We start from the raw sequence: 17497 nt of genomic DNA, 5'->3' as shown, positions 1-17497 counted from the left end.
TATTTTGTTTTGGTGGTACTGGGGTTCCTGGAAACCCTCTACTTCTGGGCTGTATTCCCAGACCCATTTTTATACTTTTTTAAATTTGGAAACAGAGTCTCCTAAGCCAGTGCGGCTGACTTCAAACCTGCGCAATCCTCCTGTCTCCGCCTCCCAGGCATGGGGATTACAAGCGTGCGCCACCACGTATGGCGACTATTAGGTTTTGTACAAGTGACTTTTAAACAATGAGAAACTTAAGCACAACGACACTGTCATTACTGTGTTTTGAAAGAAATACCTGACACACAGTTGACTCTTAGTAAACAGTTGTTAAATAAACAGAGAAGCTGGGCTTGGGGGCACACACCTGTAATCCTAGTACTTGGGGAGCTGAGACTGAAGGATCACAACTTTGAGAATAGACTCAGCAAGTAGTAAGACTCACAGCAACCTAGCTAGACCTGGTTTGTTTAAAAAAAAAAAAAAAAGTCCTGCATGGTGACACATGACTGTAATCCCAGCACTTGGGAGGCTGAGACAGGAGAATTTCAGGTATTTAGCGGGACTCTGAACTACCCAGTGAGACCCTGTTTCAAAATAAAAATAAAATAGGGCTGGGGACACAGCTCAGTTGTACAATGTCTCTGGGTTCAGTCCTCAGTTCTGATAGATACAAGCTAGCTAGCTAGGGTTCGGCATGCAGCTCATAGGTAGAATGCCCCGGGTTCAATGGAGGAGAGGGGGAGACGGAATAAGTAAAAGCATAATGGAGACTAGGACCGGGTCAGGTTGCATTAATGATTCAAGAGAAGCTCAGACGAACAGATCTGTCGTTGGTCTTTCTGGAGAGACTTCCATTTTGTAGACCACTCTTCAGACTTCCTGCTTTTAACTTTATCACCCTTTGAACCTTTTATCTGAGGATCCTAAAAGGATATTCTGGAGCAGAACATAAAAATACACTTTATTCCCAAATCACCCTTTCCCCTCAAAAAGGGAAACTTATTTTCCCTTAGTTTCTTTTAGTAGTAGAGCCTTCCCAGGACGTGAGCCAAACTTCACATTTCATAGCCTCGATCTGTCTGCAGAATGTGTCCAACTTCTGCCATCCATTCATTTATTTATTTTGGGTGCTGGGGATTGAACCCAGGGGCATTCTGCCTCTGAGCTACCAACCCCCAGCCTTTTATTTATTTATTTATTTATTTATTTATTTATTTATTTATTTTTTTACTTTGAAACAAGGTCTCCCTAACTTGCTGAGGGCATCACCAAGTTGCTGAGGCTGGCTGTGAACCTGCAGTCCTCCAGTTTCAGCCTCCCAAGTGCTGGGACTGTAGGCATGCACCATTACGCCCAGCTACTGCTGAAATTCTGGTGGCACATGCTTAGCTACAGAATGGTCAAAGGTGCTTCTGGATGCTTGCAATACCATTAGACTCATCCAGCAACCTAGAGAAGGAATTTCCTGGACCTCCAGGCAACAGGCAGGTGGTTGTAGCATTGATTTCTCTGAAGAGCATAGTCTGCCGTGATCAAACTTAGTGGAGCTCTAAGTTTCAAGAAACAAAAACCGATGACCTGATCCAAGCACAGTGGTGCACACCTATTGCAGCTTCTCTGGAGACTGAGCAGGAGGCTCACAAGCTTGGGCAATTTAGAAAGAGTCTCAACAATCTAGGGAGACCCTATTTCAAAGTAAAAATAATAAAAAGGGCTGGGGATATAGCTCAGTGGTAGACTGCTTGCCTGGCACGGGTGGGGCCCTGGGCTCAACCCCTAGTGGTGCATAAAGAGAGGGAGAGAGAGAGGGAAAAAGAATGAGAGGGAAAGGGGGATATTGAGAGAGAGATTGAGATTACCGGGGTCACATTTTTTTTTCCAGTACTGGGGATGGAACCCAGGGACATTCTACCTCCGAGCTACACCCACCCAGCCCTATTTTTTATTCTTTATTTGGAAACAGGGTCTCACTGAGTTGCAAAGGGCCTCACTAAGTAGCTGAGGCTGTCCTTGAACCATGATCCTACTTTCTCAGCCTCCCAAATGCTGGAATTACAAGCTGCATTAAAATAAAAGTTTCCGCCTATTACTGGGTGAAGAAAGGCATTTTTGGATGTCAGCAAAAGCATCATTTAGACCCACAACTGACTGGTGCCTGATTTCCCCAAAAAATAAGCACTTAATTTTTAGCCCTCTTGTTCAGGCACGTTTGCCACTAGAGGAGTCTCTTCCCTCTCTTAAATATAGATAGGTGGATACTTAATTTTTAATATTCTTTTCCAGGTTGTTTTTTGACAGGTTATACATATGCTAATAGAAAATAGGCTTATTATTTGAAGCACAGAGCTGCTTGTCACAGAAGCTTCATTAACACCGTTATCACCGCCTGACATTTATCTTATAATTTTCTAGAGCTGACTGTTGTGTCTCCATGGAAACCCAAATTGCAATTGAAACAAGTATGATAATAAAGGCATCCAGCAAGATTGACAGCAAGCAAAGCCTGGTAACATTTGTTTATAGTTCCTTCAGTAGCTACAGCTAGAGACCAATCTACACTTTGGGTATTTGGAATTAACTCTCTCCTGAGCCCGGATGCACCTGACTCTGCGTGTATGGCAAGTTTATCATAACATCCTTGGTTCTGATGTTGGTAAGGAGGACAGTAATTTTTGCTGGAATCTTCTCAAGAACTCAAGAACAGTGAATGTAAAATCAACTGTGATTTTATTTGGATTCGAAAGGAGATTCTTGGTGGGTGATGTCGACAGTGTAAAATGTTGATGGGTCCTTGAATTGGCAGCTGGTGGAAGCTGAGTGGATTTCTTTCCGGGCAGGGAAGCAACCACAGAGTTGCACTCTTCTTTTTCCCCCCTTGGTATCGAGAAACCTGTGCTCTTCCAAGTTCATGACTTCAAATTGATTTGGTTGGTGCCTCAAATCAAAGAGTCACGCAACTGGAGTGGGTCCAGAGTGAATTAATCTGAAATTAATTTGATTTTGAAAGACTCCATCTGGCTGTGTTGGGGAAAGGCAGTTAGACAGATAGATAAACACATGATCATCTGTATTCATTGCCCAGATGTAGTGTCAAGAAATGAAGAAATGGCTTTAAAAAAAAAAACAGCTATGGGGAATTTTGATATAATGATATTCAGCCTCTTAGAATAACAGCCATTATAATTTAGCATGTAATCCTACTTTTATTCTTATTTGTTTAAGGGGTTAGAGCTGCTGATGTGTATTTTAAGAAATCAGCAAATTAAACATTAAAGCTTATTTTAATTGGTGATTTTTAAGTTGCTAAATGACACATCTGACATGCTGAGAAAAAGAGAGAGGACATACATATTTCCATATGATTTGGTATTGATTTCATCTCATAATGTAATCTAGGGGCTTAAGATCCATCAAAGAAGAATGCTGTTTGAACTTTCCCATTTGCTGTCTGATTTTATAGCATGACAAAGTACCATATTTGTATTGAAAGAGAGACACAATAAGCCAACATGCTTACAACTCTGGAGGTCTTTTAGTAACTACCCCAAATTGGCAGCATTCTTTTCTGTCACTTTTGCAAATTTCTTTAAGCAGACTATCAGACAGGCAAATGTTTTGGCCTACTATCGAGGAATTTAGTGCTGTTGTTATAGCATATCTGATTTTCTTTTCTTATGTCTGGATAGAAAAATTCTAGAAAAATTCATCTTAGTCCCTTTAATTGTATCACGGCCATTGATTCAGGACCTTTATTTCCAATTTTTAAACCGCAAATATATATTTTTGTGATGTTTTTAGGAGAAAAAAGATTAATTTTACTTCTAGATTAGTAACGCATTGTCGACTCTGGAAAAACAAACTCCCAAAAGGAAGTAGTTCATCCCTCTCCGCGTCCGCCTCCCCCTCTGTCATTTCTCTCAGCTAGAATAACAACAGAAACAATAACGGGTAGGTAAAAATTGAGTAGAACACTTGGAAAAAATTAGCCCAAGTAAAGCTAAAGATTCTAAACGGCAAAATTAGTTTCTGCATTTAATGACAACAAAACCCGTCGGATTCACCGTTGGGTGAGCATGAGGGCGTAGCACCTGTGTGCATCTCTGGCGGCGGCACCAGTCTGATCAGCCAAGGTTTGCAGTGTAGTTGAAAGTGCAGCCTCTGCGGTTCCAGTGCCCTTCGTTATCTCATTTTGATGGAATTCTTCTGACAATAAATTATAAATTTCCTGGTCTCCTTAAGCTGAATTTATTAGGCATAATATTACTCTTTAGAGAGAGGATTGTCACTATACAAATGAATTATTTTGCTGGGCTGCTGTCTGTGGCCCCTACTGGGGAGTGGGAGTACCCAGTGTCATTTACCTGCCAGGATCTCAGATCCCAGGGGCTGTTACCTGTCAGGACCTGGGCCCACCTAAGCAAATCCTCCTGGTTTGATACTTTTAATCTGCTATGGGTTTGAAATGCAAATGATCAAGGCTGTGAAACACAAAACCAGCACAAAACACCAGACTTTGAGGAGCAGCAGAGAGAGGAGCTCTCCAGAAGGCATAAATGTCTTTTTTTTTTTTTTTTTTTTTTTTTGGCTGTTTTGAAACCATTTTGTTTCTTAACTCTGTTGCTGGCATTTCACGAATGTAGGAGTTTGAAGGCATTATCAGCAAAGAGAAATACACCTGATCCTAGAAAATTGTTCGTCTGTAGAAATATGTACCTTTCTTCACAAATGGATTCTGTTTTCTAAGCTAAACCACTGCCATTCAGATGACGCAATTAGTTCTCGTTTACTGTCAACTTTTGATTTTCCAGATGAGTGAAAGGAAAATAGTGTTGTTCGTAATTTCCAGAGCCTTTCTGCCAAGCCTCCCACCGGGGGCTGCCTTCTCAGGCTTACATTCTGTTTCATTTGTGTTCCCTGATTACTTACCGTTCATGACGGAGAAAGGTCGGCCAAAAGCAGGTTGAGGAGAGACCAGCCTGAGATTAAATCTTGCCATTGATAGATGATAAAATGAATAATGAATGGACAGGTGATCAATATTTAACAGAACGGTAGATAGAGTTCTGCATGCCAGGTACACACAAAGGCCAGCCGAGTCCTTGTCCTGTAGTCCAAAGCAGGAAGGCTTCTCTCCATTCATCTGGGCGTAATAAGATGAGCCCCATTTCCAGTACTGGGGAGGCCGAGACAGAAGGGTCGCGGTTCAAAGCCAAGCTCAGCACCTTAGCGAGGCCCTCAGCAACTTACTGAGATCTTGTTTCCAATGGGGGGAAAAAAGGTGTGGGTATAGTGTGTTCCTCAGTTTAACACCCAGCAATACACCACACACACACACACACACACACACACACACACACACACACACAGAATTAGGGCAGGGATAAGTGGACCCAGCAGGCATTTAGGGAAAATTAGGTGTGACTCAGTAACTCATTGGTAATAAACACGTTGACTCTCAAATTTAATATAACAGTGCAAGAAAGATGGGGTAACATGGCTCTTTATAATAGTGGCAAATCACGGAACACGTCATTTAATTTTTACTACTTTTCAAACTTCTTGCTCTATTAAATCTCTTCATTCAGGAAGTATGCATTGAACATGTATAGTGAATTCAAGGCAGAGTGCCCAAATTGCAAACCAGGCCTCCCCTGACCGCTGTCTGTGTGTATGTATGTAAGTATGTATATAGGTATGGTGGTCTTGAGTATTGGACCGAGGGTTTTCTACTTCTGAGCTACACCTCCAGCCCTTTTTATTTATTGTTTTGGATCCGGGTCTCAGTAGGTTGCTGAGTCTCACTACACTGCCGAGGCTGGCCTTGAGCTTGGGATCCTCCTGTCTCCCCAGGTACTGGGATTACAGGAGGCAGGTTTGATCACCATATTTAAACTTGCAACCTTACACTTGACATTCGATTTCTCCCCTGACTATCTTATTTTTCTCCATTGAAGTGATCTCCTTTTAGTACAGCTGTGGTTTATTTTTCTTATCTCATGTCTCCCTCTGGAACCCAAGCTCCGTAAGCCCCATTTTCTCCCTGTTTTACTAATTGCTCTGCCCCCTGCATCCTGAATAATACCTGGAGTGTGGGCATCACTTCATACATATTTTTTGACTTGATGATTGAATAAGACATCCCTGTCATCCAGGATTTCACGGTTTCCCCATATACCTGGATAGGGGTGCCGTTCATTATTGTTTCTGTGGGCTCAGTGGTCAGAGAGAGAAAGAGGTCAGAGAAAGCAGTCAGTTTATATTACACAGTGTTCTGTGAGAGACACGGCATCCATTCTCTGACAATTGGTGGGACGGCGAACCTGAACCAGTAAGAAAAACTAGGAAGTTGCCCAGGACACCTCTTTGGGGAAGGCAGGAAAAGGTTCTTTTCAGATGTGCTGAATTTGAGGTGGTGCTATGCTAGGGTGTTCTGTCAGATTAGAGTTGAATGGTCAAGACCAGGGAAGTTATTTTCACAGTGTCATGGTAGAGGAAAGGATATTTAAGAATGGGTAATCACTGCAAAGGCGTTCACACCCAGGGGTTCACAAGAGTGGAAGAGTGAAGAGTGGAGATGGCAGACACTTTGCACTTGGGCGCCTAGGAAGCTGCCAGTGCGCATGTCCACCAGCCCTGCCAGCCTCTGACCCTGGCATATTTCCTGGGCCACCGCCAGGGCCTGAGTCTCCTGCATATGCTCAGTGCCCCAGAGGGAGGTGCTCCCCAGTTCTTCTCCCTGGAGACCCCGCCCCTTTGTGAGAACAGCCTTTTTTTCTTTCTTTTTGGTTTCAGTCACATTTCCAACTAAGTAAAGTAGTACAGGTTATCATCTGTTGGCTTTTTTTTTCAAATTCCATTTAAACATTGACCACAGAATGCAGTGTGGTTTCGATTGCTAAAGGCCCTGTCCCCTTGGCTGCATTAGACACTTGTTTCTGGCTTCCTGTAGTCCCTTATCTGTTTCTTTGTTACGGGCCATATCATGTTGGGTTTGGGGTTTATATTCTGTATAGATTTGGCTCTTCTCATTGGCTCTGAGCATCTTTTTCTAAATGGTACTGAGAGTTGAACCAGGGGCATTCTACCACTGAGCTATACTACCCCAGACTTTATGTTTTTGTTTTTGAAACAGGGTCTCACTGTTGCTGAGAGTTGCACTAAGCTGCTGAGGCTGTTCTTGAACCTGCAATCCTCCCGTCTTAGCCTCCCAAGTACTGGGATTACAGGCATGCACCACAATGTCCAGCTTGACCACGAACCTCTTAAGAGTGTAAATTACATACTTCTCAGACTGCTTTCCTTCACACCTAGCTGTGCCTGACATAATGCAAATCTTTAATAACTGTGTTAGAATGAAAAGAAAAGAAATAGGATATGGTCTGAGAATATCTTGCAGGGTATTTGAAATTCTGCAAGGAAGAATCATTTGCTTTGACCAACCAGGATTCTGCAATAAATGTGTGGGGGGGAGCGGGGGGTAGGAATCCGCCTTGAATGTCATCTCTTGCATAAACAAGTGCAGGCAAAGTATTTCCACTGGTGGCTAAAGCAGGAGTTATTTGCTTTAGAAGCTCAGCTGCTAAACCTGGCCTGCAGGGAGCCCGGCAGTATGTGTGTTGTGTGAGCTTCTTGGTGCATCATCTCCCTTATTTTGTCACTTGATACTAGATGACCTGAGGGGAGGGTATTTTGTTTAAAAAAAAAAAAAAAAAAAAACAGTGTTCAATTTGGGAAGTGTAGACCCATGTTGAATTTCCAGGGCGTTTGTCTTCGTTTTAGAATGATTCGCTTTTCAGTTAATTGATGGCTGAACTAATCTCCTCTCAATCATCCAAAAGAGTCATTTTCAATTACATACCCACAGCAAACAGACAAAATGGGCAGCTTTGAGCCACAGACGAATGCATCCGACTGGTAGAGTACCGTAGACCTGATGCTGGGGTGGCTGGGAATCCGGTAGGGCACCCTAGACCTGCCAGCGGGAGGAGTGGTCTCATCTGTGAAGTGGGGGGCAGCGGTAAAGACCTCGGCCACCTGGAAGAAGACTCCCAGATCATCGTGAGCCCCCAAAGCACTTTATTTAATTATTTATTGGTGCTACTGGGATTCCTGGAAACCCTTCTACCTCTGGGCTATACTCCCAGACTTATACTTTTATATTTTTATTTGGAAACAGGGTCTCTTAAGCCAGAGAGGGCAATCCTCCCGTCTCTGCCTCCCAAGCGCGGGGATTACAAGAGTGCGCCGCCATGCCCGGCCTCAAAGGCACTTTAGAACATGCGAAGCCTTCTGTAAATCTCCGTGATGATCACTGCCCTGTTGCCATTTCTAAAAGTTCATCTGAAACCCCCTCCCCACTCCCTGTGCAAATGTCTCCTGCTCGGCCTCAGGCCCACAGAACTATTTCTGATAAATCACACAAAGAGATGCATTTCCCGGGTGGAGCCGTCTATAACCAGTGCCTGGCTGCCTTCCCAGAGAGCATTATTGCATGCCCCGCCATAGGTACCCCCTGCGTGCCTCCAAATTTACTTCTTTGTGGGGGTTTTCCAGTTCTCTGCTTTTTACTAGCAGTCAAATGGAGATAAGGTAATCAGGTTTCCTTCTTACTTGGTGAGTCCAATGCTGGTGTTCTGTGACCTTTTTTGCAGGGATGGCGCCCTACGAGTCCCGATCCCATTCTGCCTTGGCAAACACACGTGTAGCTTTTAAACTTCCAACCAAATGCAATCCAACAGTGATTCCAGGGACAGAGCAGAATGTCCATCGCAAATGTGTCCTTTCCTAGTGGTCTGTGAAAAAAGATGATGCGTTATGTATCCTTATAACTTTATCTTTCCGTTTTTGACAGCACCTAGGGATGTACATCTTACACGATTTGTACATCAAGGAACCTTGAGCCTTTTCTTCAGAGGAGCTCAAACTAATTTCCTTACAATTTGAGCACTGGAGAAGGCTTTTGCTCTTCCCGGTCATTAGGGTATTCTCTGTTGCAGTTAATCTTCCTTGAGGATTCACTAGCTAATGTTCAGCAGTCTCACCTCGGAGCTTTGGGGCCTCCTTCTTTAATTGGTATGGCTGTGACTCAAAAGGTTTTGCTACACATGACAAATGGCGCCAACACCTCCCAGGTAAATACCAGAGCATCATTATATTCAAGTCTTACTGGTGGTTCAACCAATATTCAGTGAGTTTTCAGTTTACCAAAAGTACTCAGCCAGCCAGGCGTGGAGGCACACGCTTGCAATCCCAGTACTAGGGAGGCTGAGACAGGAGGATCGCAGCTTTGTGACCAGCCTCAGCAACTTAGCAAGGCCTTCTGCAACGTAGTGAGACCCTGTTTCAAAATAAAAAATAGAATAGGGCTGGGGGTGTAGCTCAGAGATAGAATACAAATACACCCCGCAAAAAAGATCCAGTCACCAATGATCTCACACCAGATAGCTGTATGGCACCGATAGCAGACCCGCACCCTGTTGAAAGGCAGTCACAGAATCATAGAAGATGGAGGTTTTCTTCCTGGTAACTGTAAAGTGGTACAATTTAAAAAGAGTTGCAATTCCCAGAGGTTGAGGTTAAAGGACAACTGATTTCTTCTTTCTAAAGTGAGAGGCTGCCGTGAGCTTGCAGTGACAGCGAGCCTCCCAAGGGTAGGGTAGCTCAGAATCTTCGGTGTGTTCTCCAGAGGGTAGAGTAGGAGAAGCTGATACCTGCAGCCCAGGTGTCATGGAGCCAGTTGACAGAAAAGAAAATGGTCTTCTTAAATAGCCGGCAGCAGCAAGGTGGACAGTGTAGACAATTGTTCGTGTGTGTGTGTGTGTGTGTGTGTGTGTGTGTGTGTGTGTAATGTTACTAGAAATTGAACTGAGAAGCATTCTACCTCTGAGATGCACCCCAACCTTTTTTATTTTAGGTTTTATTTTGAAACAGGGTCTTGCTAGATTGCTGGGCATTTCACTAATTTGCTGAGGCTGTTCTTGAACTTGAAATCCTCTTGCTTCAGCCTCCCAAGTACTGGGAATACAGGCATGTGCCACCAGTTCCAGATAAGATTGTGAATGCTGATGCAACCCATGCCTAGCTCGTTGCCCGCCAGGGGTGCCCAGGCGCTCTGCCAGGTCTTTGCGTTTGCTTTTGCCATATGCAGCTCAGTCTTGGATAGTTTCCTGTGATAACCAGACAAAGCTTGTTTCTTCCTCTGCTGTTACTTAAGTACAACTGATATTAAAAAGTGACTCCCAAGCCCTCCGTAAGGGCTTGTCAGCTGACCAAAATGACAGAGCTGCAGCTAGGAAATTAGCAAGATCCCTGGCACAAACTGAGAGAGATGATTCTCTGGTGGCCTCCCCCAGCCCCCAGCAGCCGGCCACTCAGGGCTCCGTCTGAGCCTGCAGGCTGTTCTCCACAGCACAGATGACATATCGCGTCAACCCTCTGGACTGCACGTAGTCGCCTGTGAGCCTGAAGGACTGAATCGGACACAGAAGGAGAATCACACCAAGGATTCAGGCAGCTGGTGGTATTATCAAAAAGATCTTTCCCATAAGTCAATTTCTATATCCAAACCCTAGCCACAGCATTATAGAAATGAAGAAGCAGTTGGAAGCTCCTTTGTCTCTTGGTTTTCTAAGTGTAGAAGCTGCGGTACAGAGTTACAGGAATTGACTAAGATCCCACCGTTAAATTGGTGCTGAGCCAGGAATGAAGGTCTCGCAGGAGCCCACTATCAACTGGCCAGCAGTCGGGGGTCTTAGAGGGTTTTCCTGCTTTCCTACTTTTGTGAGCCATTTTCCCCATGAAATGACACATTGAGATACGTCTCAACTCTAATCGGTGTTTTAAAAAGAAAGAAAAAGGAGATAAGTATATTTGCATCTCAGTCTATTTCACTACAGTTAAACAAAAAGTTCGGTTCCTCACCCGCATTGACTGCATTCCAGTCCCTCAGTAGCTGCACGTAGTGCATGGCTGCCAAGCTGTACCATGTAGATACGGATCAATTCCATCATAGCACAGAGTTGGAAAGCACCAATGTAGGTCATCCCAAGAAACAAAGAAAGTAAGGGAAAAAAACAGTATTAGAGTTATAAGACTATTCATAACTGCCAGGGAGATTAGCCACCTGTACACTAACATTTTCTAAGATAATCCATCTCTTTTTTTGTAGTTGTTTAGTATATGTGGTAAAGGTGGCATCTCCCATCTCAGTTTGACAATGTTAATATGATTATCTCTGGCCACTTGGCATTTCTCATAGCCATTTTGTGTGTTGCTCTTCTTTCTGTAGAGATAAAGGAAGTATAACACAGGAAGTTATCCAAGGACAAGATGAAAGATTAGAAATCTCAGTTCTCTCGTTTTCATTCTCCAAAAGGCAGCGTGCAAATCACTGGGCCTTGTAAAAAGCTTGCCAACCTGGAATTAGTAATGTGTTGAGTCTATTATTATTTTTTAAATAATATTTTTACTTCTTTAGAGGAACCTTAGAAGATTTCACATATTCTCTATTGATCTAGGTTTTTTTTTTTTTTTTACTAGAAAATAGAGTAGGGAAGTAGGTCAGTACCATGCTAAAAGCAGAGAGTAAGCAGTCTCATTCCCCCCAACATCATTATATTTTCATCTTGGCTCCAAGACTGATACCAACATCACCGCTGGCTTTGTGCTCTCTGGCTTGCAGTCCAATTCCATATGGCATCTGTCCTACGGCAGCCTTGTGGTTGGCTTCTCGCCAAGGTCAGAAGCAGAATTGGCACCCAGGGTCCCGTTGCAGTTTGTAAGCGAGGTTCCAGCAGAGATGTCTGTGTGCCTGTGTCCAGGGCCTGCCAGTGGTCACACGTCCATGGAAAACCTTACCCTAAAGAAACCCAGTTCATGGAATATGAAGGATTTACAATTGGCTTTGTTTTTGTCTTGTTTTATTTTGTTTTGTAGTACTAAGGATTGAGCCCAGAGGCATTCTACTTCTGAGCTACATGCCCAGCCTGATGAGAGCTGAGGTGGACTCCAAACCCCTGATCCTTCTGTCTCCCAAGTCCTGGGATTACAGGCGTGCCACCATGCCCGCATTTTACTGCAGTCACTGTTTCTTAGGGGTATGACAGTGGAAAGACACATTGCCTCTGTGATTCTCAGTTCCATCATCTCTCAAACAAAGATGGTTCCAGCCGGAGCTATTGTGATGTTGAGTGTCAAGGACTTGGCTAGGAGTAGGCCCTCAATAAGTATTATTTGAATTTGAATCTTAGTTTCTACACTGGGTACCAGGCATGCGTAGGGAGTGAAGGGGAAAGGAACTATCCTGATTTTCTAAGCCAACCAGATTGTTGTAAATAGAGGCCTCACTGAGGTCTTTCTGGGTTTTTGGGTAGCTATCCCCATAATTACCTTTTGATAAAGAGCACACTGGCTGTCTGTGGCCTCTGGCAAGTACCCCTACAGCCCCACAAAGACCAAAAGAAGTCAGTGAGTCTCTCCTAGAAATAGGCATCATCTAGGAAGCCGGGGACCCAAGGAGGAAAAGTTTGTGTAGACGCTGGCAAAATCAACCCACCTGTTGGAATACCATAAGTGTTCAGGATATGGGATTCAGTAACAATGAGGATGGTCAGAGGGAGTTGACCACCACCTATTCTTTCCGAGCGCTTTTGATTAGGAGATGTGGCCGTGTCCCCTTTTCTCTTCTTGGCAATACCTTACCTCTATTTCCTACCCTTGTTTTGGCCTACCCTACACTTTGGATTTCTATTTTGTGTTGAACTTGTCACTTTTTTCCATATTGAAAAGATAACATTGCTCCATGAGCCGAAAATAGATGGGAATTGGAAAAATAAAACACAAAGCAAAAAAAAAAAAAAAAAAAGTAGTGTGGTGATGTCTTTAATTTACGTGAAGTTTAGTTATGATTGACTTAAAACATTGTTGTGCTCTTAGCACTTGATGTAAATCTTTTGAATGCACATCTTTGCCTTTGGCAAAATAAATAAATAAATAATGCAAACTGGCATACAGAAAAGGACATAGATTTGGACAGGAGGTACACATCAATGTGATTCTGTGGAAATGAAGAGGAAGGGAATCTGTGGACCCGAGGCCCTGTAAATGTGAACTTTAAAGGAGACTTAAAGGATTCTTAAATTCGGCACTTTGCACTGTCTGCTATAGACAGAAAGCGAGAAACTGCAAGTGGATGTTTCTTTTAGGGTTGCCTTTTATTTAGCGGTGATTATAGGGACCCAGTAGGACTGGCTCTTGGTTTAGTCTTCCCATCGATTTGCATTGAGCTGTTCACTCTCTACCCAAGCCAGATTGGATAGACTCTTTGGCCACAGGGTGTGTTAGAAGTATTTTATACTTTGAAGCCCAGAGGGTATAGGTTAGAATTTTAGCCCTACAGTTTATAAGCTGGTAACCTTAGGAGAGGAACTTACTTCTTAGATGTTGGCTTCTGAAAAGCACTATATTCTCATAAGATCGTCATAAGGATTCAAAATATTGAGCAGCTAGCATTATATTTGGTATATAATAAAAGGTGCATGTTAGCATTATTGAAGATATAATTGTGTTTGGGTCTATACTATTCAAACTTGGTATTCAGAAGTAAGTTTGTGGTGGTGGTCACTCATTTTGAGCACATCACAAATGCAAAGAAGAAATTAACAGTAGAAATAGCACGTTTGCAAGGCACTTGCCTTATGCCCTGTACTAAGCACGTGACTCTGTGGGATGGAGGGTGCAGTTTCCACTTGACAGATGAAGGGTCTGGGGCCCCTGAGTAGCACAGTGCAGAAGCCATAGGGCCAAGATTCAGAGGCCACACTTCAGTGGTACGCCTGGATGGCAAGAGGTCTCTGGGGAACCACCAGAGAGATGATACATCTAGCTGCATTAGCCTGCACACAGACCAAAGGTTTAAGGTGTTGGCCCTCTGCTCAGCTTTCCTTCCTTTAGGCGTCTCTGCTAGTTTGTGTGCTCCATACAGGGCTTTTCTTTTGGAGACATATTGTGGAATGCTTTCTCTGGAACCCCAGCTTTAGATAGTCAAATACGTGTATGAGGGTGGTCTGTAGAGGCAAGATGCAGCGGCCCCATTTTTCGGACTTCCGTTTTCTGTTGGCGGAGACTTGCAGCAATACCTTCTTCCCCTTTGCCTTCGAGCTGGTTGGCAGCAGCACTAACCACGAGTCCTTCCTGTCCCAGAAGTAAGTCTTGCCACACTCTCAGCTCACAGCGGCCAACACCGCACTCTGTTCCCCTTGGGGCCCCGCCACCTCCACCCTGCTCAAGTCATAGCTTCTTGGGGTTAAAAGCGTTTATTGAATTCTCAGAGAGCAACTGGAAGAGAAGTGTAGGTGCATGAGAACAAGATAAACGGTCTGGCTCTAATGTAAACAAGCATTACAGGACTCCTCGATTGTCGAAGGAAGATTTTGTGCTCAATATTTTATTCAGCAGAACATTTTTTATAACAATAAAGTTGATTAGGGGAAGCTCTAAAAATGCTTCAAGTGAGACCGCCTGATTGTTTATCTCCAGGATAAAAACACCAAGCAATAAAATAGGATGAACAGCCAGAGCAATTGAAGCCAAGACCTAGTGAAGAGGATTTGACATTGTTCCTCTCTCCAGATTAAATCTAATTGAAGACTTCTCCTTTCTGTACAACTTTAAAAAAATATTCTTTAGCCATCAGTATGGCACACATCTCTCTCTCTCTCTTTCTCTCTCTCTCTCTCCATCCATCTCTCTCTCCACCCCTCTCTCCCTCCATCCCTCTCTCTCTCCATTCTCCATCCATCTCTCTCTCCATATCTCTCTTTTTCTCTCTTTCTCTCCATCTCTCTCTCCATCCATCTCTCTCTCCACCCACCTCCTCTCTCTCTCTCTCTCTCCCTCCCTCCCTCCCTCTCTCTCATTTAAGAGCTCAAGACTTGCCTAGAAGTACAGAAAATTCAGAGTGTTCCTTTTTGATTGCTGTAACCAAATAAGGAACTCTGCTTAAGTTCTTTGAATACCTTCTTATGATTTCCCGAGGTCCCCTGAAATCACACCAGTCACTTGCAGTCTAGTTCTACCCAGTGTTGTCCCCTTTCAGCCACTCAGCTTCTGGGCAGGGGGTGGCCATGGACCGGGCTCTGCAGGCCCTGTGTCCTCCAGGTTTGCTCTAGTCTGTGTGTTCTGAGTTCACAGGCTGAGAAGCTAGGCCTGGAACAGCACTGCAGAGGAGGGGTGCTCAGAGGCAGCCTACTTCTTTGGCAGAGTAGCTGGGTATAGGAAGCTTTTCTGGGGTGGGCGGAAACTTGTAAGACCAGGTTGTGTGGTTTTGCTTTGATTTTACTCTAGCTCAAATTGAGGGGTGGGGGTCCTGTTACATGATGGTGACCAGAGTTGCCGACCTGAAAGAAGCCCAGCAATTGGGTTTGAGGAAGGACATTTAGGGAGACAGCTAGTGAAATGGTTTTGTTCTCTATATCAGCTCCAAATATTTACTGAAGCTAGTGAAAGGCAGACTTTCTCCTTGTTGTTCTTCTTTTTTCTCTTTTCCAAACGTGTGATTGTTTAGAACTTAAGTGCAACATCTGGAAGTCAGATATACAGAGAGCAATTTATGGAGTGTGAAAAGATTTGAAATATTCAGTGTCCTTTAGTGGGAACTCAACTTTCTGAGGCTGCTCCCCCCCCCCCCTTTATCTCTCCCAGCACAAAGCAAGCGATTCTGGGATCGCTTTTGCCTCTCTGAATTAAAGCCTTTGTGCCTGGGTCCCATAAACAATGTGCTTTTTTTTTTTTTTTTTAAGGGGAGCCCCCTCCCAGCTCGGGCCCTGGGCTCCAGTGTGGGCAGCCAATCAGCTGCTCGGGGCCGCACTGCCAGAGCGCTTTCCATTCTGAGCAGCCAGGACGCACTCATTAGATGCACACACGGATGCCTCGCACCCTGCGAATCCATCACTCGCATCTTGCATTAGTCATCTGACGAACTGCCAAGTGTTTCATTTTCAATCCATGTGACTTTATTATTACCACCTCTCTCCTCCCTTCCCAAAAAAAAAAAAAAAAAAAATCTCTAAAAGAGGGCGGGGAGTAGGGGAGAGCAGGAGAAATCCAGCAGGAATCGAGTCCTGCCTTTCTCTCTCAGCCGTAGCCAGCACAGGGCTGATAACGCTGCTGCCCTGCCGGCCGGCCTGGCCACGGCAGCCTTGCACCCGAGACCTGCTGCAAACTTGCGAGCCCGGCGAGATGTCCACGCCCTGGGTGACGGGCGGCCGGGCGCTGCCCCGGGCTCGGGCTGCGAGGCTCAGCCACCGATCGCAGTGAGAGCCCCTCCGCCGCCTGCGAGGAGCCAGGAGCGGCCGAATGGTGTCTCTGCTTTGTTTCAGTTCATCAAATTGCCAGGACTCATTAGGCACTTTCCTCCTGCGCCTCTTCCTCCTCCTTCCGCCTCCCCACCCCCACGGCCCCTACAATTTTTTTTTTTCTTCCTGTCCCTCACCCTGCAGACCTAACTCTGGCTCCCGGTTCCGTTTTTTGACAGTAACGGCACAGCCAACAAGATGAACGGAGCGTTGGATCACTCAGACCAACCAGACCCAGATGCCATTAAGATGTTTGTCGGACAGATCCCCCGGTCCTGGTCGGAAAAGGAGCTGAAAGAACTTTTTGAGCCTTATGGAGCTGTCTACCAGATCAACGTCCTCCGGGACCGAAGTCAGAACCCTCCCCAGAGTAAAGGTACAGCCGCCGTGGGCGCGGGCGGGGCGCCGGGTGTCAGGTGGGCGGCAGCGCGGGCGCCGTGGGCAGCGCGGGTGGCCAGGCTGGCCGCCTCGAGCCCTCATCCTCCAGGATGGGGAGGGAGGGCGGCAGAGGCGGAGGGCGGGCGGGTTGGGAGCAGCTGGTGCTGGCAGCTCGGTGCTCCTGCTGCTCCTCCCGGCTCCTCCCCCCTCCGCCCGCCCGCAGGGACAGGTGGGATGCAGGAGGAGGGCGATGCTGCTGCCCGCGCTGCTGCCCGGGCGCCTCGGTGCTCCGGGAGGTCACCCTCTAGGCAGCGCCGGCTGCTTGGGTGGGGTGGTAGCTTCTCCAGGGAATGGCATTTTGCAGCCGTGCATTTCAAGAGCTAACTCTTTTTTTCTGTGTTACCTTCCCATGGCTTCTCCTGCAACCCCCAGTGCATTCGTCTCCCTTGCCCCTCTGCCTGTGGGGACCTTGAAACGCCTCATCAGCTGCTACACTGAGAGGATTAAGGGGGTTCGCTTTGGGGAGGGACGTCCATTCTTTGGGGCCCCGCGGGGCTCATTAAGTGAAGTGTGCGTTTTGGAGCCAGGGAGTAGCGCCCTAGTGGCTTAAGATAGTTAGCACACCTTCGAAAATGCTTGAGGTTTACGCCCTTATCAGGGACAAGATTAAAGTGTACAGTCTGCCTGTTGTTTCCTGCCTCCATTTTAAGGTGATGGGGGCGGAGGTTGCAACTATTAAAATAGAAGCCAGGAACCATTGGACCAGGCTGATGCCCCTGTGT

The 17497-nt window shown here is 45.4% G+C and overlaps 1 protein-coding gene across 27 annotated transcripts in view; it reads left to right on the top strand.

Moving 5' to 3' along the window:
- CELF2 (CUGBP Elav-like family member 2) overlaps positions 1-17497 on the top strand; it is a gene marked incomplete at both ends in the record, with an annotated part of 565297 nt that overhangs the window by 373651 nt on the left and 174149 nt on the right. For 26 of the 27 annotated variants that reach the window (XM_080717280.1, XM_080717285.1, XM_080717273.1 and 23 more), the window contains one exon: positions 16517-16713. In XM_080717280.1, the coding sequence (XP_080573406.1) occupies positions 16517-16713 (197 nt within the window). The remainder of the gene's footprint in view (positions 1-16516; positions 16714-17497) is intronic. The other variant, XM_080717283.1, reaches the window with a different exon arrangement.

The sequence above is a fragment of the Muscardinus avellanarius genome (genome assembly GCF_963383645.1).
Source record: "Muscardinus avellanarius genome assembly, chromosome: 20".
In the NCBI taxonomy this organism is placed as follows: domain Eukaryota; kingdom Metazoa; phylum Chordata; class Mammalia; order Rodentia; family Gliridae; genus Muscardinus; species Muscardinus avellanarius.
Note: the sequence above shows the minus strand (reverse complement) of the source record. Positions and strands in the feature narration are given on the sequence as shown.